The sequence below is a fragment of the Lissotriton vulgaris genome, chromosome 7, assembly GCF_964263255.1.
Source record: "Lissotriton vulgaris chromosome 7, aLisVul1.2, whole genome shotgun sequence".
NCBI lineage: Eukaryota > Metazoa > Chordata > Amphibia > Caudata > Salamandridae > Lissotriton > Lissotriton vulgaris.
Genome location: NC_141695.1, coordinates 115,847,405 through 115,866,903, shown reverse-complemented (window position 1 = coordinate 115,866,903; position 19,499 = coordinate 115,847,405). Strand labels below are relative to the sequence as shown.

At 46.1% G+C, this 19,499-nt stretch overlaps 1 protein-coding gene across 1 annotated transcript in view; it reads left to right on the top strand.

Moving 5' to 3' along the window:
• LOC147700950 (B-cell receptor CD22-like) overlaps window positions 1-19,499 on the top strand; it is a 177,886-nt gene that overhangs the window by 119,162 nt on the left and 39,225 nt on the right. The window contains exons 4-5 of the mRNA XM_086929782.1: window positions 2,241-2,389; window positions 11,084-11,249. Coding sequence (XP_086785908.1) covers window positions 2,241-2,389; window positions 11,084-11,249 — 315 coding nt within the window. The remainder of the gene's footprint in view (window positions 1-2,240; window positions 2,390-11,083; window positions 11,250-19,499) is intronic.

Here is a 19,499-nt window from a genome sequence, read left to right as displayed (position 1 = left end):
TTACACTTGGACATTTGTTCACAATTCGCCATATGCCTTTCGTTTCTGTCTCACTCTCTCCTACCCCTTCACTGTCTTGGCCTCTCCACTCTTCCTCAGTTTCCGTCTCACTCTCTCCTGCCCCTTCCCTGTCTTGGCCTCTCCACTCTTCCTCTGTTTCCGTCTCACTCTCTCCTGCCCCTTCACTGTCTTGGCCTCTCCACTCTTCCTCTATTTCTGTCTCACTCTCTCCTGCCCCTTCACTGTCTTGGCCTCTCCACTCTTCCTCTATTTCTGTCTCACTCTCTCCTTCCCCTTCCCTGTCTTGGCCCCTCCAATCTTCCTGTGGTTCCATCTCACTCTCTCCTGCCCCTTCACTGTCTTTGCCTCTCCACTCTTCCTCTATCCCTCGCCCTCCCTCTCTCTCTCGCCCTCCCTCCCTCTCTCTCTCGCCCTACCTCCCTCTCTCTCTCGCCCTCCCTCCCTCTCTCTCTCGCCCTCCCTCTCTCTCTCGCCCTCCCTGTATCTCTCTCTTGCCCTCCCTCTATCTCTCTCTTGCCCTCCTCTATCTCTCTCTCGCCCCCCTCTATCTCTCTCTCGCCCCCCCTCTATCTCTCTCTCGCCCCCCCTCTATCTCTCTCTCGCCCTCCCTCTATCTCTCTCTCGCCCTCCCTCTATCTCTCTCTCGCCCTCCCTCTATCTCTCTCTCGCCCTCCCTCTATCTCTCTCTCGCCCTCCCTCTATCTCTCTTTCGCCCTCCCTCTATCTTTCGCCCTCACTATCTATCGCATCACCACAGCATCACTCAGGGGCACCACAACATCACTATGCGCTACCACAGCATCACTGCATCACTCGTTGCCGCCACAACATCATTCAGAGCCACCACAGCATCAATCTGTGCAACCAGTCAACAACAACTGATTCAAATATGTCCTCTCAATGTTTCAAGCTTTATTACAAATGTCACAAAAATATGTTGCTATTTCACTTCTGTTCTTGGATTTTGTCACAATAAAATACACTCAACATAATCTTCACAAAAGTTATTTACAAAAGTTTAAGCTATTACCATTATAAATTACAATACCTTTTATGTAAGTATTAATTATTTAACAAAAATGAAAAGCCATTGTTATTTGTAATATCAATACATCTAAGTCACTTAAATACAACACATTGCATTACAAATGCTATAGGTGTCACATTTGCGAAAGTTAAAACTATTGCCATTGTAAATGACAACGCTATTATTTTGCTATTTTCAAAACCAACACATAAGTAAAACATTTGTCATTTACAATACCAATAGCTCAAACTTTCCTGATGCGAGACCTATTGCATTGCAAATGCTTGTCTGTCCCCGCCCTTCACCTTTGCTTCCTCTCTTTACCCTTTCCCTGCTTCTCACTTTCCAATATGCCTTCTTTCCTCCTCTCATCTCTTCACCTTTTTTTTCTCTTTACACTGTTTATCCTGTCCCTCTCTGTTCTGTTCCCCTTTCTCTTCTTCCTTCCTGTGTCTTCTCTCTTCACTTCCTTTCCTCTCTAACCTGTCTATTTTTTTCCCTCAGACCTCTTTCCCTGTTCATCTTGTCTCCTGTATCTTCGCTTTTCACCTTTGGTTCCTCTTTATCCTGTTTATTCTTTCTCTTTCTCTGTCCTCTTCCCCTCTCTTCTTTCCTTCCTGTCTCCTCTCCTTTCTTCATATTTGCCTCTTCTCTTTACCTTGTTTATTCCATCCCTCCGTCCTCTTCCCCGCTTTTTTCCTCCTCTGCCTCCTCTCTTCACCTTTGTTTCCTTTCTTTACCCTGTTTGCTCGTTCTTTCCCTCTGCCCTCTCTTCTTTCCTCCTCTCTTCCCCTTTGTTTCTTTTCTTTATCCTGTTTGTTCGTTCTCTCCCTCTGCCCTCTCTTCTCCTCTGTTTCCTTTCTTTACTCTGGTTCCTTTTTCGCTCCCTCTGTCATCTTTTCTCTCTTCTTTTCTCTTCTGTCTCCTCTCTTTACCTTTTTTTCCTCACGTTACCATGTTTATTTTTCCATCCCTCTGTCTTCTTTTCCCTCTCTTCTTTCCTCCTCGGTCTCCTCTCTTCGTCTTTGTCTCATCCCTTTAACCTGTTTTCTCTTTCTCCCTGTTCTTTCCCCTATGTCTCTTCTCTGTCTGCTCTCTTCCTTCCTGTTTCCTACCACTTTATTGTATCTTCCTCCACTCCCTTTCTTTGTCTCTTGTTCTCTCTGACCTACCTCGTCTTTGCTCTCCACAGACGTACGCGAGGTGTACATCAGTCGTGTGAATGTCTGGTGCGGAACTGTGGGGTCTAAGGAGTTCATCGAAGAGGGGTCCGACCTGGAGCTCCGCTGCCGAGCAGAAACAGACTCCCCCCGAGAGGCCATCTACGAATGGAGCCGGAAGGTGAGTGTGGAGCCAAGACTGGCATTGAAGTTGGCCCCTGGGCCAGTGAGCAGTGCACCGCGGCTGGTGAATGCTGTCCCCCGACTCAGCTGGCGAGTGCAAGCAGTGAGTAGGACTGGCCAGCAGTGTGGCTTTGTCAGGCTGCACCCCCCAAGATGGAAAAGTGTGACTTGTTAAGTCCCCAGTAGACATCTACGACTGGTCCATGTGGCCTTGAGCAAGTGTCTCTTTGACAGAGGAATGCCTCTCTCTCTCCAAAGGTCGGCGCTGCCGCTGGCCAACCGTACATAACAGGCGACTTCACCATTAACCGGTTATTGCAGCCTCATCAGATGGCACAGGCCTGGCCTGAACGGTCACTCGAGTACACTGCAAGCTGTGCACCTGCACAGGGCCACCGAACCCCAGGGGCCACCTCGCCAATATATATCCATAATATAATAATCCTCTGAGGATGGATACATATTTGGGTGGCAGCCCCTGGCAGGGATTTGGTGGCCTCCGGTTCTGTTCCACTTCCAAACTCCCTGACACCCCCCCCCCTTTCACTGGCCTCCGTGCTCCGCCCCTGCCCTGAACCCCTCTTCCGGGGCCCCCCACCTATGCTCCCTGCCCAGGGCCTAGAGCCGCCTAGAGCCGCCCCTGGCGCTGTCCTCAGTGTAGGTGCAAACTCTGATAATGTCTGCCCTGAGGAGGGTGCAGGGCTTTGTGGGATGAAAAAACTGGAGGGTATCTCAAAGGGGCGTGGCCAGTGCAATTAGGGTGTGGCTTAAAACAATTAAGCTAAATATCTGTGCTTAACGTAGTGGACCGCCCGACTTGTATTTTGCTGTTTCTGCCATTGCATCTAGATATGAGACAACAAGTAAGATCTTACCTACAACAAGTCAGGACTATTGGCTTTGTCAATGGTTGTTAGTTGCATAAGATAAATAAGCAGCAACTATGGCTTGTATATAATATTGAAAAAGCTTCTTCTTAAAGCCCTGCTGACACCACGACAATGTTGCTGCTCCTGCGTTTCAAAAAGAGAAGGGAAATCCAGAGAGAAATGACTCTCTGTAAAGGATTTCCCTCCCCCTACAACACTCACCTGGCATGACGTCATGCCCTAACTTCTCCACTAGTGAGAAATGAGCAGTGCGTGCAGCACACATCCATGTGCCTGCTGTCAGTACAGTCTGGAAAAAACGGACCGCCTGTGCCAGGGCACAAAACAGAGCCTGATAGAGACCCGCTCCGAGGTTCCCTTTAAAAAAACTGCCGGTGCTCAGCACCGGTGAGACCCAGTCCACCTAAAGCCCTGGGAAGGTGCATTAACGCAGATTTCTCTTTCACTGAAGTGCCAGTCTCGTTTTGAAGAGGGGTGAACGACAGCCCCTGCAGGCGGGTGCAGTGCATTACCAGTCCAAATCTGCCTGCAAGGGGATGCTTGAAAAAGGGCTTTGTCCCAGCACCCCTCTTGGAGGAAGCATTGATTACACCTGTCTGTAGTGCAGCGCAGGCGTAAAGGCAATGTGACCCCTCGTTTGTACAAGGTCACACCCCCAAGCAAATGTGACCACGGCCATCTTGTGATAGCACCAATACAAAATGTGTGCGGGCTCCCCCCCCCCAAAAAATATATATATATAATGTATGCGGAACTCTAGCTTGTTTTCAGCAGCTTGATCTCCACCTTTTCCAAGCAAAAACGGACACGGACCACGAAAATCTGATGCCAATTATTTTATTTGTGCTTTGTCTGCCGCCATAACGTCTCGGCTCGGAGGAGACTTGATAACATGACAACGTGAGTAAATTCACCACCCACTTTTAAATTGGCTGTGCATTGGGTAACATTGATTACATGTCATAGAAATGAAAGACCGATTATGTCCATTTTAACAGTTAATAACAATGCCAAAACATTAGTGGCGGTATCCAATTTAACTTACAGGAATAATACATTTTTTGCAAGTCACTTCTCAGGGCAAAATAGCCAATCATTTGTGCAAAGATGCAAAAATTTACAAAATATGTGCAAAATATCGCTATAGCTGCAGAGGTTAAATAAAGCATAAATCCTATTAACCCCTTGGCCGCAGCGGTAATTCCACCGCGGCGCTAGGGGGGTGGGGGTCGCGCTCCCATGCTCCCATGCAACCACTCTGTCACGAGCCACGGGCGTGCTGTGCTAATAACGGAGTGGTTCCGTCACGGCCCCGCCCGCTCATCAATTTAGCCGCGCAGACATGGAATTGATGGAGCGTGGGGGAAGCGGCCGTGTTTAATATGCTTCAGGATCCTAAAAAATACTAAAGCATCCTGCAGTGCTGATTGTAAATATGCTAATCATAACAGCACAAGCATTCCAGGTTAAATCCCTAACTTGCGTTGACAAGTGGCAGCATTGCGCTTTAATAGCTCAGCTAGACCCACTGTTCTCAATCACTAACGCGAACATTAACCCAGCAGAGCAGTAAATAAGTGCAAATATATATGTTAGCATGCTTAATAACCACATCTTCTGAATTCATTGAGCACAAAAATAATCCTGGGATAAATCCCCATAATAAGTACTGTTTCTGTCTTTCTAATCCGATAAGGATACTATTTGACATGAACAACTACCCTAAAAAGTATGTGAAAAAATAATTAAAGTGCAAATATAAAGTGCAAAGTGTTGATTAAAAATATGTAATATCATGCTCAGAGGTAGACTGAGCCCAGTCATACCGGTCCAACATATCAAAACTATTGTTAACTCACAATTGTCCTGATTCGGTAACACATTCATTGCGGATCCAAAAATAAAATACTACATCTTAACAAATAAAATATTTGTATAAATAGTTATTTGTTTGTACTCGAGACGAGCACACATCCAAAACCTCTCTTCACACCCTGCAGCTGATGGTGCTGCCCACTGGTGCAGCTGTCTACCAGCCCACTGCTGCTAAACTTAACTGTACAGGCCTAGCAAAATCCTAACAATGTGACTAGACCTGCAGGTCTAGTGGCTGAAATAATCTACTTGACCTAATTGTAATGCTCTTGACTCATCTCCGGGTTCCAAATGATACCATCCTGGGCAAATATTTGAATTCACTGAGCCGCTATTTTCTTCTATTTCGCATATGAGAGCACTTACCAATATGTGAGTTCTGCATGTCTGCGGCACAAAACACTCTCGTTTGATTTAATAGACTCAACTTTTGCTACATATAGAATACAAATCTAGCCACATATAGGATACACATTACCCCCTTATTGCCTCTTAGTTTATTGACAGCCTTGTTATCATGGTTGAGGCAGTCACATTCTCTAATCATGTTTAAGACCGATCACTTTAAATAAATGCATCCCTAAAGCATAAAGTGGTAAAATAGTCATTTGCAATCAGGAGACTTTACATTGAAATGGCACCAACATTTCCCACTGACATCCAGTTTTATTGATAAAACTATATAGTGTATAAACAATAATATTTGGAAATTGAGTGTTCAAGGCATATGAGCTGCAGATCACACACTTTGCGTTAGATCGCCATCTGGTGTTGGGCTCGGATGGTTGCACCTTGTTGTTGTCTTGGAAAAAGTCTTTGTAGTCACGAAATAGGTGACTCCTTCCTTGGACAATAGTGTGCATGAGCATCAACTCCATCTTTAGAATGTTTTTTTCCGCCATTGGGTTCGGATGCAACTTTTGCGCAACGGTTCGAAACTTCGTTTTCAAACTTTTTCGACGCGCAGAACTTCTCTAACTCTCCGAATTCTCTTCAAATTTCAACACTACCTTCATCAGTTCGATTCCGGTTGTCGACGCTGGCCGCGGGGCCTAGCGACGCCGTAGGACCTACGGCTCATGGAAATGACGCCGTTCAAAAAATGCCCCCAGTGTGGAGCAAAGCTCCCACACAGTGATCATCATAAGGTCTGTTACCTGTGTGTCTCGCCAGAACACAAGTCCAGCTGCCAAGCCTGCTCCTCTTTTGAATCGAAAAAGACTATCCAAGATCGTCTGGCTCGACAAAACATCATGGCGCAGAGATCCGCTCCGGAGCCAGTAGTCCTCTTCGACGAAGACCCAGATGAAGATTCCGAAGATTTGGAAATCGTGTCCGAGGCAGAAGACTCAGACGACTCCCATCACTCCTGGTCAATGAGTGATTACTACTGCCCCTGCTCCAACCTCAACTTGTCACTTTTTAGAGTCCCAGTAATTAAAGCCTTTATGGAGGGCCTTAAAAGAATCATTCCTCCTAGATTACCACCCTCTCCGGTTTGGAATCTCAACATTGTTCTTACTAGGCTCATGGGACCCCCATTTGAACCTCTACATAAATGTGAACTTCAGTTCCTCACATGGAAAGTAGCTTTCCTTATCGCAATCACCTCTTAGAAGAGTAAGTGAGATCCAGGCTTTAACCATACAAGAACCCTTCTTACAAATACATCGTAACAAGGTAGTTCTCAGAACAAATCCAAAATTCCTTCCTAAAGTCATCTTAACCAATCAGTAGAGTTACCAGTATTTTTTTCAAAACCCAGACTCCGTAGCAGAGAGAGCTCTTCACACGCTAGATGTCAAAAGAGCTCCACTTTATTACATTGACAGGACTAAATCCTTTCGAAAAACAAAGCGATTGTTTGTAGCTTTCTCCCCACCGCATAAAGGTAATCCCATCTCTAAAGCTGGAATTGCAGGGTGGATTGTTAAATGTTTACAAATGTGCTACCAAAAAGCCAAACGCACATTGACAATTCCCCCAAGGGCGCATTCAACACGCAAACTAGGGGCTTCCATGGCATTCTTAGGGAACATTCCCCTAGAAGGCAGCAACAGGGTCTACAACACACACCTTCACCAAACACTATTGTGTTGACGTGCAGGCCAAGCAACAGGCTTCTGTGGGCCAAGCTGTTCTTAAAACACTCTTTCAAACAACTGCAACAGATACAGGTGACCACCGCTATGTGAGATACTGCTGTACAGTCTTTGCAAAGTGTGTGATCTGCAGCTCATATGTCTCGAACGGAAAATGCTACTTACCAGTATGCATCTGTTCTTGGCATGTAGAGCTGCAGATCAACAAGCGCCCGCCCATCCACCTCCCCGGGACTTGTATCTGTTCCAATATTATCTTACTTAGATATACACACATGGACATCTTTTATTTTCTACTAACTCAATCATTTCCCATCATGGCAAAAAACAATCTAAGGATGGAGTCGATGCCCATGCACACTATCGTCCAAGGGAGGAGTCACCTATCTCGTGACTACAAAGACTCTTTCAAGGCAACAACAAGGTGCAGCCATCCGAGCCCAACACCAGATGGCGATCTAATGCAAAATGCTCTGCAGCTCTACATGTCAAGAACAGATGCATACTGGTAAGTAGCATTTTCCTTCTGTAAATATTTGCTATTTGCACTTCACCAAGTAAAGTGTTCTGATTTGATTTTCTCCTATTTAAATATTTCTTTGCATCGCACTCAGTTCCAAAACAGTGTGCTTTATGAATTTCTGATATATTTTGAAATATTTGTACTATTCATTTACAAGCTTTCTAAATGTTTCATTAAAAAAAACTGACATTCTACAGCCTTTTGTTTGACAATGATTGGCAGTTCGGGCTGAACTGTTCCCATCAGGGTCAAGACTGATTTGCATATGTCTGGGTCCAAACTGGAATGGCATAGTGAACAAAAAACTATGGATTTAGGCCCAGACCCCTGTACTGGGGTGAATGTATGACCATGGTTCTGCATTCTGTCCATCAATTGTTCTTTTGACAATGATTGTTAGACAGCTTACTTGACAAAAACCTTTAACTGTTGTAAAAAGAGAAAAATAAACTCAATTTTCCAAGCTGCAATTTGTAAAAAGACAAACTGACATATGATCACTTTCCTTCAACAGAGAGCAAATGTCAAGATATCTTTATTGCTCATTAGCTTTGTGAATGAACACCTGTTCTTTTCAGATTATGTTCACTCACCAGAACGACCAATAAGAGCTAAAAATAGCTCAGCCTCATAAAATCTGACATTGCGAGTGGGCGAATAGGCTTTTCAAGGCTTGCTACATGTGAATACTTGATGCAATGCTTTAGAAAAGTTATCATGTTGCATTTAGAAAAGTAATCCTGTACAAGGAAATTGAAGTTGATTTTGAAGGTGTTGGATTTGGGCCCCAACATTGTTTATTTTTTTATGAAATATTAAGTGCCTTGTATGTCTTGAATATTGATGGAATACAAACTGGGAAAAACTGCATCGCAGGGTAGGGGTTTACCCCATTCACCACTGTCACAGTACTACACTCCGACAGCTCAATCCCCTATCTACGATTACACTGCATGCAGAAAAAGTATTTGGTAGAGTGAAATGGCCATTGCTTTGGCAGGTATTCGAGTGGTTTGAGGTACCCCAAGTGGCAATTGAATGGTGTCCTACTGTGCATTCCAGTCCAGTAGAGATGGTGCCTATTAACAGGATTACCTCATCCCACTCTTCATCACCAGAGGGACCAGGCAGGGATGTTCATTATTGCCTTGTCTACATACTCCCTATATGTAGACATTTTTTGAGGAATCCTATGGATCATTTGGGCATTAAATCTATTATATTGCCCCGAATTGATGTTACGGTTAATGCCGATGATGTACTGATCACCCACGCAGACCCGATTTCTGCACTTCCAGCAATCGAAGAAGCTTCAGACGAATATGAGAAAGTGTTGGATATAAACTTACGGCTAGAGCGGTCAACCTCGAAGCTGGGGAACCGGGTTTGAGTCTCGGCAGGATCGCTCAACACCCTGTGATTCTGGGCAAATCACAAAATCTCCCTGTGCCTAACAAAAATGAATGTGTCTATCTGTAACCAACCTATTCCTCATGTAAAACGTTCTGATACCTGATTTCTTCGGGTGGAGTTCACGCTATAAAACTCTAGGGGAAAAAAAAACCTAATCAAGGTAATACAGAGATATTAAACATAGGGACTCGCTGTAAATATACAGTAAATAGTATCACATACTTGGGTAGATTCCCACCCAAGCACTTTGCACTCCTCTCTGTCATCAACCTATCTGCATCAAGGTAGCACACTGCCCCTCCAATGTACCTCCATACTGACCCAGAGCATCTGTAATTAATTCAGCTCTGAGATCATTCATCCTTTTACCAAGGTACCTCATATATGAACTGCAAATGCGCAGCAATTCCAGAAAATCAACTGTACACCGCTCTGCCAATGCATCTCTATACATACCTGTCACTGTTTCACTGTCCGGGTCTGAGTTTTGAAACACAGAGGCTGCACTTGATGCGGATGGAATCCATAAACATCAGCAGAAGCACACATTTGAACCCGAGTTGGCGTGGCCTGCCTGCCACCGTGTCACCAGGTCACAGTCCTTCTTTGGGACAACTGTCCTTCCTGAAGCCTTCAGAAGCGGTCGCTCCTCACGCTGCTCCCTGTGGTATCGTAGCGCTTCACTGCCTCGCATTGCTCAACTAAAAACTTGGAAATTTGATAAATAAAGGAACCCCCTTCCTTCCTTGAGACCCTCTGGGTGAGTAGTGCGCTATACAAATTACTGAACTTGAACCTGGGAGGCATGATGAATTTCTAAATCTGTGGTTTATTTAAAAAATCACAAGGGATTTATCGAATCAGCCAGGAGAGAAGGCGCGCCGGATTTGAACGCGCTACTAGTCAAAAAAAGTCCTCATTAATGAGATGGAGGGAACAGGAAATTCAGAGCAGATTATAAATACATAATTTAGAGCCCTGATGATGTCCAAGTGTAGACAAAACGCGTTGGCTGATTGGATTGTTACTATATTGTGAGGATCCAACAATTTGAAAGATTTTTGAAATAAATCACAGAGTTTGAAATTCATCAAAGACTGCCTACGAACCTTTTTTTTGTACAAAACCATTACTTGAATAATAGATTTGTGAACGTTGTGAACCGAGGCGCTGCTTTCAGGATAGGTTATGAATTCTTGTTTATTAGTGGCCCAGTGGCGGTGAGACCATTGAAAGTTCACCTAATCGAATAACCAGTATTACACACCAGTGCACACACCAGTGCACACACCAGTGCGCACACCTTCTAGCCCTCACCGCCTTTTGAGTTGGATGAAGCATCAAACGTGGAGCCCAGGTGGCAAAGTATCATCAGTGCCTGCTGGGGACCCGCTGTGCCCCTGGAGTCTTGCATGTGATAGGTTGTGGGTCTGTATGCTGACTCCTTTTCCACGATATGTGATCAGATTTGGGTCTGTGTGCGGAGTCCCAGGTTATGATAATTTGTGGGTCTGTGTGCTGAGACCAAAGTTCCTGGAGTCCTAATTGTGAAATGTTGTGGTTCTGTGTGCTGACTCTTGAGCACCTGGATGTGGTATGTTGTGAGTCTGTCTGCTGAACCCCGTCGTATGCCGATACCGGAGTCTCTGGACCAGCGGATATGATTTGATTGTGGGTGTCTGTTCCTACTTCTGACCTCCAGTATGTAATACTGTGGATGTGGGCTAACTCCTGTTCGCTGGACCCCTGATGTGATAGGTTGTAGATAGGCGTTTCAACTCCTGAGCCTATGGGACCGCAGATGTGATAGTTTGTGGGTGGGTGTACTGGCTCCTAAGCCTTTACAGCCCCGGAGATCCTGGTGTTTACATCTGTTGTTTGCTTTACAGGGCGATGACTGGATTGTGGCATCAAAGACGTTAAGACTGAAGAAGATTGGAAAGGAGGACGCTGGCATCTACACTTGCCAGGCTCGACACCCAGTCCTGTTCAACTTAGTGAAAAGCAAGTCGGTGGAGCTGGAGGTGGTGGAGCCTGCAAAAGGAATTACTGCTAGTAAGACTTAACTCTTATCCACTCCTCAGTACCCATGCTGGTGAAAGCCTAACCGTACACATGCTCATCGCTGTCTGTGCCAGTGACAGGTGAAGCGCACACCTCTCATCTCTGTCTGTGCTAGTGACTGTGGTGAAGCTCACGCCTCTCATCGCTGTCTGTGCTAGTGACTGTGGTGAAGCTCACACCTCTCATCGCGGTCTATGCCAGTGACTTAGGTGAAGCTCACGCCTCTCATCGCTGTCTGTACCAGTGACTTAGGTGAAGCTTACACCCCATCACTATCTGTGCCAGTGACTTGGGTAAAACTCTCACACCTCTTTGCTGTCTGTGCAAGTGACTTAGGTGAAGCTCACACCTCTCATTGCTGTCTCAGCTAGTGGATTAGGTGAAGCTCACACCTCTCATCGCTGTCAGTTCTATTTCACAGGTTAACCTCACATCTATTCAGCATTCTGTGTGCTGACAGCAGTGAACCTCACACCCACTCGTCATTGTCTGGCTCATGACAGATGAACCTCACATTGCTGTTTTTGTTAGGGACAAAGGTGAACCCTGCATTACTTATCACTGACTGTGCTAGTGACTTATTCCAGCCTCAACAAACTCCCCTCTGTCTGCACTAGTGTCAGTGGTGAACCGCAGAAACCTGGTGAACCTGCTCTGAGTTAGTGACAGGAGTGAACCCTGCATCACTTATCACTGACTGTGCTAGTGACTTATTCCAGCCTCACACCCACTCCCCTCTGTCTGCACTAGTGTCAGTGGTGAACCGCAGAAACCTGGCGAACCTGCTCTGAGTTAGTGACTGGAGTGAACCCTGCATCACTTATCACTGACTGTGCTAGTGACTTATTCCAGCCTCACACCCACTCCCCTCTGTCTGCACTAGTGTCAGTGGTGAACCGCAGAAACCTGGTGTACCTGCTCTGAGTTAGTGACAGGAGTGAACCCTGCATCACTTATCACGGACTGTGCTAGTGACCTATTCCAGCCTCAACACACTCCCCTCTGTCTGCACTAGTGTCCGTGGTGAACCGCAGAAACCTGGTGAACCTGCTCTAGTTAGTGACAGGAGTGAACCCTGCATCACTTATCACCATGGGCGTCCGCAGGAGGGGGCAAGGAGGGGCGGTTGCCCCCCCCTGGAGCTCCCCTCCTTGCCCCCCTGGCCCCTGCCAGGGCCTGCTCTGACCGGTGCCATCCCACCGGGTGCTGCCTTTCTGGGGGCGCCGTGTTTACAACAGAATTATGATTTTAAAAGCACCTGCTGCTGCGCGTTCCTTTCTTCCTGCAATTACGGGGCCTCACAAACATGTAAGATAACTCCTGTGATTAATGTTCTTCCTGGCCAGAGATCCGAGTTTTGTGTAGTTGAGGTTTTTGAATTATGTGAAGGTAGTACAGAGGGTTAATATGCCTACTGCAAAGAACGTGTACCAAGTAGATCACAAAGTGCATTTAATGTAAATAGATCAGCAGGTTACTGCTTTTAAAAGAGCCATCCTTTTGTTACTTGCAATTTATAACTTAAAATCCTAGGGCCTTCTTTATGAAGGTCTTGTACTTCCGGTGCGTCACTTTTAAAATGGGGAAAAGTGTACCAGTGGCGCAAGGCCTTCATAAATGAGGCCCCTAATATAGAATAGTGAGGTATTAACTTTCATCATAGAAGTGCATACACTCTGCTAAGTATAGAACATAGATTAATGTTGCAACAAGGGTTAATTTGGGTAGAAATGGATTCTTATTATTAAAGAAAACTCCCAACTATGCTGTTTCTTTTTCGAATCTGAGTTTGTGCTTCTCCACACCAAGCACTCCGAAACTATACTGCCTACCACTACGGATGACATGTGACTCCTACACTTTTAGGGGCACATGCATCAAGTGATTTTGGGATCGCAAACGGTGCGAATCGCAAAAATCGTCCGTTTGCGATTCCAAAATCACTGTTTGGGATGCATCAACGCATAATTTAAGAAATAGATATTTTTTGCGATTTCTTAAATTGCAATTGCATTTAAGGAATCGCAATTTGCGATTCCTTAAATGCAATGCATGAAAGTTTTAAAAATAGCGAATTCGCAATTTGGGGGAGCAAATTACCATGAAGTTGAACTTCATGGTAATTTGCGAAAACTTTGAAAATGCACATTTGTGCATTTTTCAAAGTTTCATGTTACGCACACACATGCCCTTAGGGCATGTGTGTGCGCAACATATGTGCATGGATCAATTTCAGGGGTGTATCAGGGTCTCCTGTTGACACCCTGGCACCCTTGAAATTGCATTCTCAATTTGCGATTCTCTAATTGAGAATCTCAAATTGAGAATGTCTTCCCATTCATTCCTAAGGCCCTCTAGGCCCATAGGAATGAATGGGGAGGGATTCCTTAATTGCGATTCGCAATTTGCGAGTCGCAATGAAGGAATTTTAAGAAATCGCAATTTATTTAGCAATTTCTTCATACATAGCCATTTGCGATTCCTTATTAACGGTTCCTTATTTTTCGCTAATAAGGAATCGCAAATGGCATTGTTGATGCATGTGGGCCTTAGTCCTTTGGCTTATGTAACATTTCCTATAAACTAATTTACACAAGTATGATTGATGGTCTGTGTAATGTGTGTGTGATGCAAAGTGCTCTGACATACTTTAATGGTATGAGTAGCACTATATAACGAATTTCATGCATCTGAGAGAGAGTGGTTATGGAGACTTGGTCACTATTAAAGGGTGCTAGTGAGAGAATCCGTGGTGGAGGTGGTCATTGGGGCACTGGGTGCCACCAGCGCTAAAGCCTGGCCTGCCCCCTGCGGACGCGGGACGCCCATGCCATTATGCATTTCACATGGTGCTCCAGCCACTGTTCCTCTCCAACTCGCACTCTCTGTTGTAGTCTGAAGTTCCTCTGCATCCCAGGGCTCAGTAGTACAAGACGCGGGCTTCATTTTCCTGCACCTGTCCTTTGGCACTCTCTTCTAGGTGAACTCCTGTGCATCTCATTGTACGTCATTTAGTCAGAAGCGCCAGGAGACCTCGGACTTTATAGCGCGCTCTGACACAATAACAAGATTGAGGCAAAGTCTTCAAATAATTATTGGATTATAGTGATGGACTGCCTAGAACAGTTGCTGTTAAGTAATTTACTAAGTAGAAAGAATAGTCACATTTGAATAAAAGAGTATATTTTAACGTAGACACCGCTCTGACATAAAATGGTGGACATCAATGGATGATTTTTGATTTAATAAGTTGCATTTTTCAAGAAAGATAGCACAAACAGAAAACGAATGGAAATGAAGTGTTAGACATAAGTCAGTACAGAGGGGAATATCCAGATGGGCTAGGAAGCGTGGATGCTAAGAGGAGAGGGGCTGAGTCCATGTGTAGTCACCACTGTAGTCCAGAGCAGGGAGGAGGTGCAACGAGCAGGCATATGTAAGATGTATCCAAGAGTAGAAATGATCATACAGCCCTTCCGAGTCTTACTCATTGAGGGTTAGAGCAACTCATTCTGGGCACTTGCCCGCATTGCCGCAACATTACAGATTTCTCAATCAAATCAGGGATGTATCTCTAAAAATAATTTTTGGGTCCCTTAACATTTTCTTCCGCCCAATGGTATAGATAGCCAAACAGCAGAAAGTTTACATCCATGTGACTGATAGGCAGGGCCACTGGAATTATGCAATTGTGTGGCGATTTTTGCATAATTGTATATTTGCTGCATTTGTTGCATAATCCAACATATGCCGCATAATCTGCAGAGTTTAAGAAAAAAATTGTTTCTAGCTCAAACGGTTCAAAAGTTAGTAAAAACGTAGCGACACATGCTGATGGGCAGTTGAAAGTCCTTTGCAAAGGTTGACTGAACAACTTTCTGTAGTTTGATGCTATATTTGGGTGTTTAACTAGTACTAATGAGGTGCAACTAATGCCCAAACAGTGTTAACAAGTTTGAAGATGACAAAATGAAGTTATACTGTCACAAAATGTTCCACATAATTAGCTTTTTCTTGATGCATAATTCACGCAACCCTGCCGCTTTATGTGACCCTCCCTGCCTCATAATTACAGTGGCCCTGCTGTTAGGGTATCCCTGCTGAGTGCCTCATAATCTACTCACAGCGTAGAGTGTGATTAGTGTAGTAAGGCTGGGCCTGTCATACCCATGTGCTCTAGACTAAGATCCTGTGGCTGCGCTTGTGTGGTGAATGTGGCCTCAGGGAGTTCAGACCTCTGTGAGGACCATAGACAGTCAAAGTGAGGAAAGCACCTGGCTGCCGACGGCAGAGCCACTTTTCGCAGCTACCTCTCACCACTGGCGGGCCCCAAAACTAGGGCAGTTCCTCATACACACTTAAGGGTCTCCCAACCTGTGCACTAGAGTCTGAGCCCGCGCTGTCGTCAAAATGAGACGGTCAGAGAGAGAAAACAGTAAAACTAGGGGAGTCATGCAATGACACAGAAATGAGTATGAAAACAACACAAACTCAGCGTAGCAGGTGCTCCTGAGTAGACTGGGTAAGATTTTTACGTAGCATCCTGCCAAAAAGATGTCTGCATTCCTCACATGCACTAAGTTACTATCTGGTGACTTCAGAAACAAGGGGTTAGTGGGGCAGCGATGACCAAGCAGTTCGAACTTCTACTCGGACCTAATTTAAGAATTGCCATACGAGCTCCAAGACTGCAAGGTAACCAAGTTAAGTAACACCAGTACAAGGGGTAAATGTAATTTGTGAGGTATAGAGTAAAAATGGTTGTAGAAACATCCGTTTCATTTTCATGTATCATCCCCATCCCTAATTACCAAAAATACAGTACAAAAGGTCGAGAATCCATAATTAGGTACTTTGTAACGCGACAAAAAAGGCCATCCTTCCATCCTTTTTCAAGTTTGGGCTGAATCTCTTTTTCTGTCCATCTGTTCACAGTTGTTCTTAATCACAGTAAAGCGTTGTAAATGGCCACAACACGTGTTTTTATTTTTGTATACATTTGACGCAGGCAGCCAACTAAATAGCCAGTAGGTGCTTAGAAGAATGTAGGGTCTAAATTTAGTGGTTGTGAGATTTGCATAACTGAGGACCCCTATTCCGAGATCCTTCGTATACATAGACCTTCTAGGCAAGGGGGCACCACAGGTTGTAACTAACACGCCAAACCTCAGGACAGGAAGATTTCCAGGATAGCACAGGTACTGGTACAGTAACCGAAGTAAAGAGCAGCACAACGGACTACTTATTAAAACTGTGTTGGGGCCCTGAGAATAGGAAATGTTGTGCCTTGATCCCTGTTGAAAGCCTCTTTCAAGCTAGTCGGTTTGTAGCTCTTAATATTCAGCCTGTTCCTTCACTACTTGAAATGCCCTGGTTGGGAAATATACACTCCTCAGGGGCTTCCTTGCTTCCATTGGCCCCTCTGCTGCCTTCTGCTTGTCGAATCCAACATTAAGTTAACCTAGAAGCGCAGCAAGGTGCTTCAAGTACCTCAGGTCTGTGAGGGAACGAATCAGATGTTCCAGGGTCAGTGTCGCGCACAAAAACCATTTCCCAGTGTAGCTGGAGACCGAGGAACCAGCTGATCACAACATGTAAAAAGGCTGTTGCATCCTGGAGCACTGGTGGTTGTCGGGTCGAGGAGGGGCTAGCTTTGCAGATAGAGGATGTGGGTGCACATCCTTTGTGGAAGGAATCCACCCTTTTTCTCTGGGAGAAACTTACAAGGACAATAGCTGCATAACGTAAAACACAGATTTTTAAAAAATATTTTTCATTTTGTCGGACAAAACATATTAGTCTACACAAGACAGTGAGGTACATGGGGGCAGTAAGAGTAACAATCAATAAGGAATTCTTCTGCGCTGGAGTGACTGGTGACATAGTAAGTATCAATAGGGCACAGTGCGAGAGGACCAGCATAGTGTCTGTCAGTCACTGCCCTAATTTGCTGCTTATCATTTGATTCACTCTCAGGTGTGCATTGATGGGAGATTTATATATTTATAGTGTACTGGCGTGTGGTGCTTGCATCAGGAGTTGCCTTTTGTTAAAGGTGTAAGTTGTACTTCCAGGTTTCAGCGGCAGTCGTCTGTCACTCTTTCCTTTGTTGTTTTCATGACACAGCTGGTTTCTCCGGCGGCTGCTGTTTGTTCGCAATGGGTCAGGTTCTTGGCTCTAGTGAAAGGCGCCCTTCGGCTGCTTTGTATTGCTAAGAAGTGTACGTTTCGTCAGTGCACACCAGGCTCCCCGCAGAGCGTCTGCCTCTTGCTCTGGTGTTGTTTTTGTCCTCAGGCTGCTCCCCGCCCCTATTCACCTCTCTGAGAGCCAGTGCCCCCTTTGACAATCTCAACCTGCCACCCACCGCTTCCCCGCCTCTTCTCCCGGTTCACACCTTGGTGCTTTCACACTTAACGTCACCTCCAGCTCGCATTTTCGGAGGGCCCCGGGCTCCCTATCACCGACATGAGGAGGAGGAAGAGAGAGGGGGGACAGAGGAAGACTTGGAGTCGGGGAGACGGATACGGTGGAGGGTGAGAGTGAACGAAGAGGGGTGAGCGAAAGAGAGAGAGCAGCAGTGGGGAAAGAGAGACCGAGAAGTAGGGAGGAAGGAAGATGAGAGAGCAAGTGGAGAGGGAGTGGGGGGTCTGGGTGAGGGAGAGCAGCTTCAGAGAAGTGAGACCTGTGTCTTAACTCCACCAGTGAAGACAGCGGGTCCAAAGGAGAAAGAACCAGGCCAGACATAGCAGGTCCAGGCAGTGTGCACGAAGGCAGGCTCGGTGGGTCCGGAAGAGGGACAGGGCAGGCAGAACAGCTCCAGAGAAGGGCGAGCAGAACCGGACCAGGGCGAGCCGATCCGGACCAGCAGATCCTCCCTGAGCAGGGAGACGGCGCGATACCGAATCAGAATTTAGTGTTCAGCTTTTGGGGTGCCGGGGGACAACTTTAGGGTTCAGGGTGGGTGTGGGTTTTAAGGTGCCAGGGGGTAATTTTAGGGTTCAGGGCGGGTATGGGTTTTGGTGTGCAAGGGGGGACATTTTAGGGTTCAGGGTGGATATGGGTTTTGGGGTGCCAGGGGGACAATTTTAGGGGTCAGGGCGGGTATGGGTATAGGGTGCCAGGGGTTTAATTTTAGGGTTCAGGATGGGAATGGGTTTTGGAGTGCCAGGGGGACAATTAATGGATCAGGGTGGGTATGGGTTATCTGTGCCAGGGGGGTAGTTTTAGGGTTCAGGGCGGGTATGAGTTTTGGAGTGCCAGGGGGACAATTAATGGATCAGGGTGGGTATGGGTTATCTGTGCCAGGGGGGTAGTTTTAGGGTTCAGGGCGGGTATGAGTTTTGGGGGGCAGGGGTAATTTTAGGGTTCAGGGTGGGTATGGGTTTCAGGGTGCTAGGGGGTAATTTTAGGGTTCAGGGTGGGTATGGGTTTTGAGGTGCCAGGGTTCAGGGAGGGTATGAGTTTTTAGGGGGGTGGAGTAATTTTAGGGTTCAGGGTGGATATGGGTTTTGGGCTGCTAGTGTGTCATTTTAGGGACCAGTGAAGGTATGGATTTTGGGGAGCCACAAAAGAAAGATGGCTGTGGCACAACAACCCTATGGTGTATGAGATAATATGTGGCCTGCTTCCTGCCCCCCCAATGGCTCCTCCTGCGCCCCCGTGTTTCTTGTGCCCCACCTGGCACACATCATGTCAAAGGATGGTGATGACCTTAACATTTGCCCCCCCCTGGAAAAATTTCTGCGGACGCCCATGCTTATCACGGACTGTGCTAGTGACCTATTCCAGCCTCAACACACTCCCCTCTGTCTGCACTAGTGTCCGTGGTGAACCGCAGAAACCTGGTGAACCTTCTCTGAGTTAGTGACCGGAGTGAACCCTGCATCACTTATCACGGACTGTGCTAGTGACCTATTCCAGCCTCAACACACTCCCCTCTGTCTGCACTAGTGTCCGTGGTGAACCGCAGAAACCTGGTGAACCTTCTCTGAGTTAGTGACCGGAGTGAACCCTGCATCACTTATCACTGACTGTGCTCGTGACCTATTCCAGCCTCAACACACTCACCTCTGTCTGCACTAGTGCCAGTGGTGAACCGCAGAAACCTGGTGAACCTGCTCTAGTTAGTGACAGGAGTGAACCCTGCATCACTCATCACTGAAAGTGCCAGTGACATATGCCAGGCTCTCACCCAATCCTCTGTTTGTCTGCTCTAGTGACAGAAGTGAACCCTGCATCACT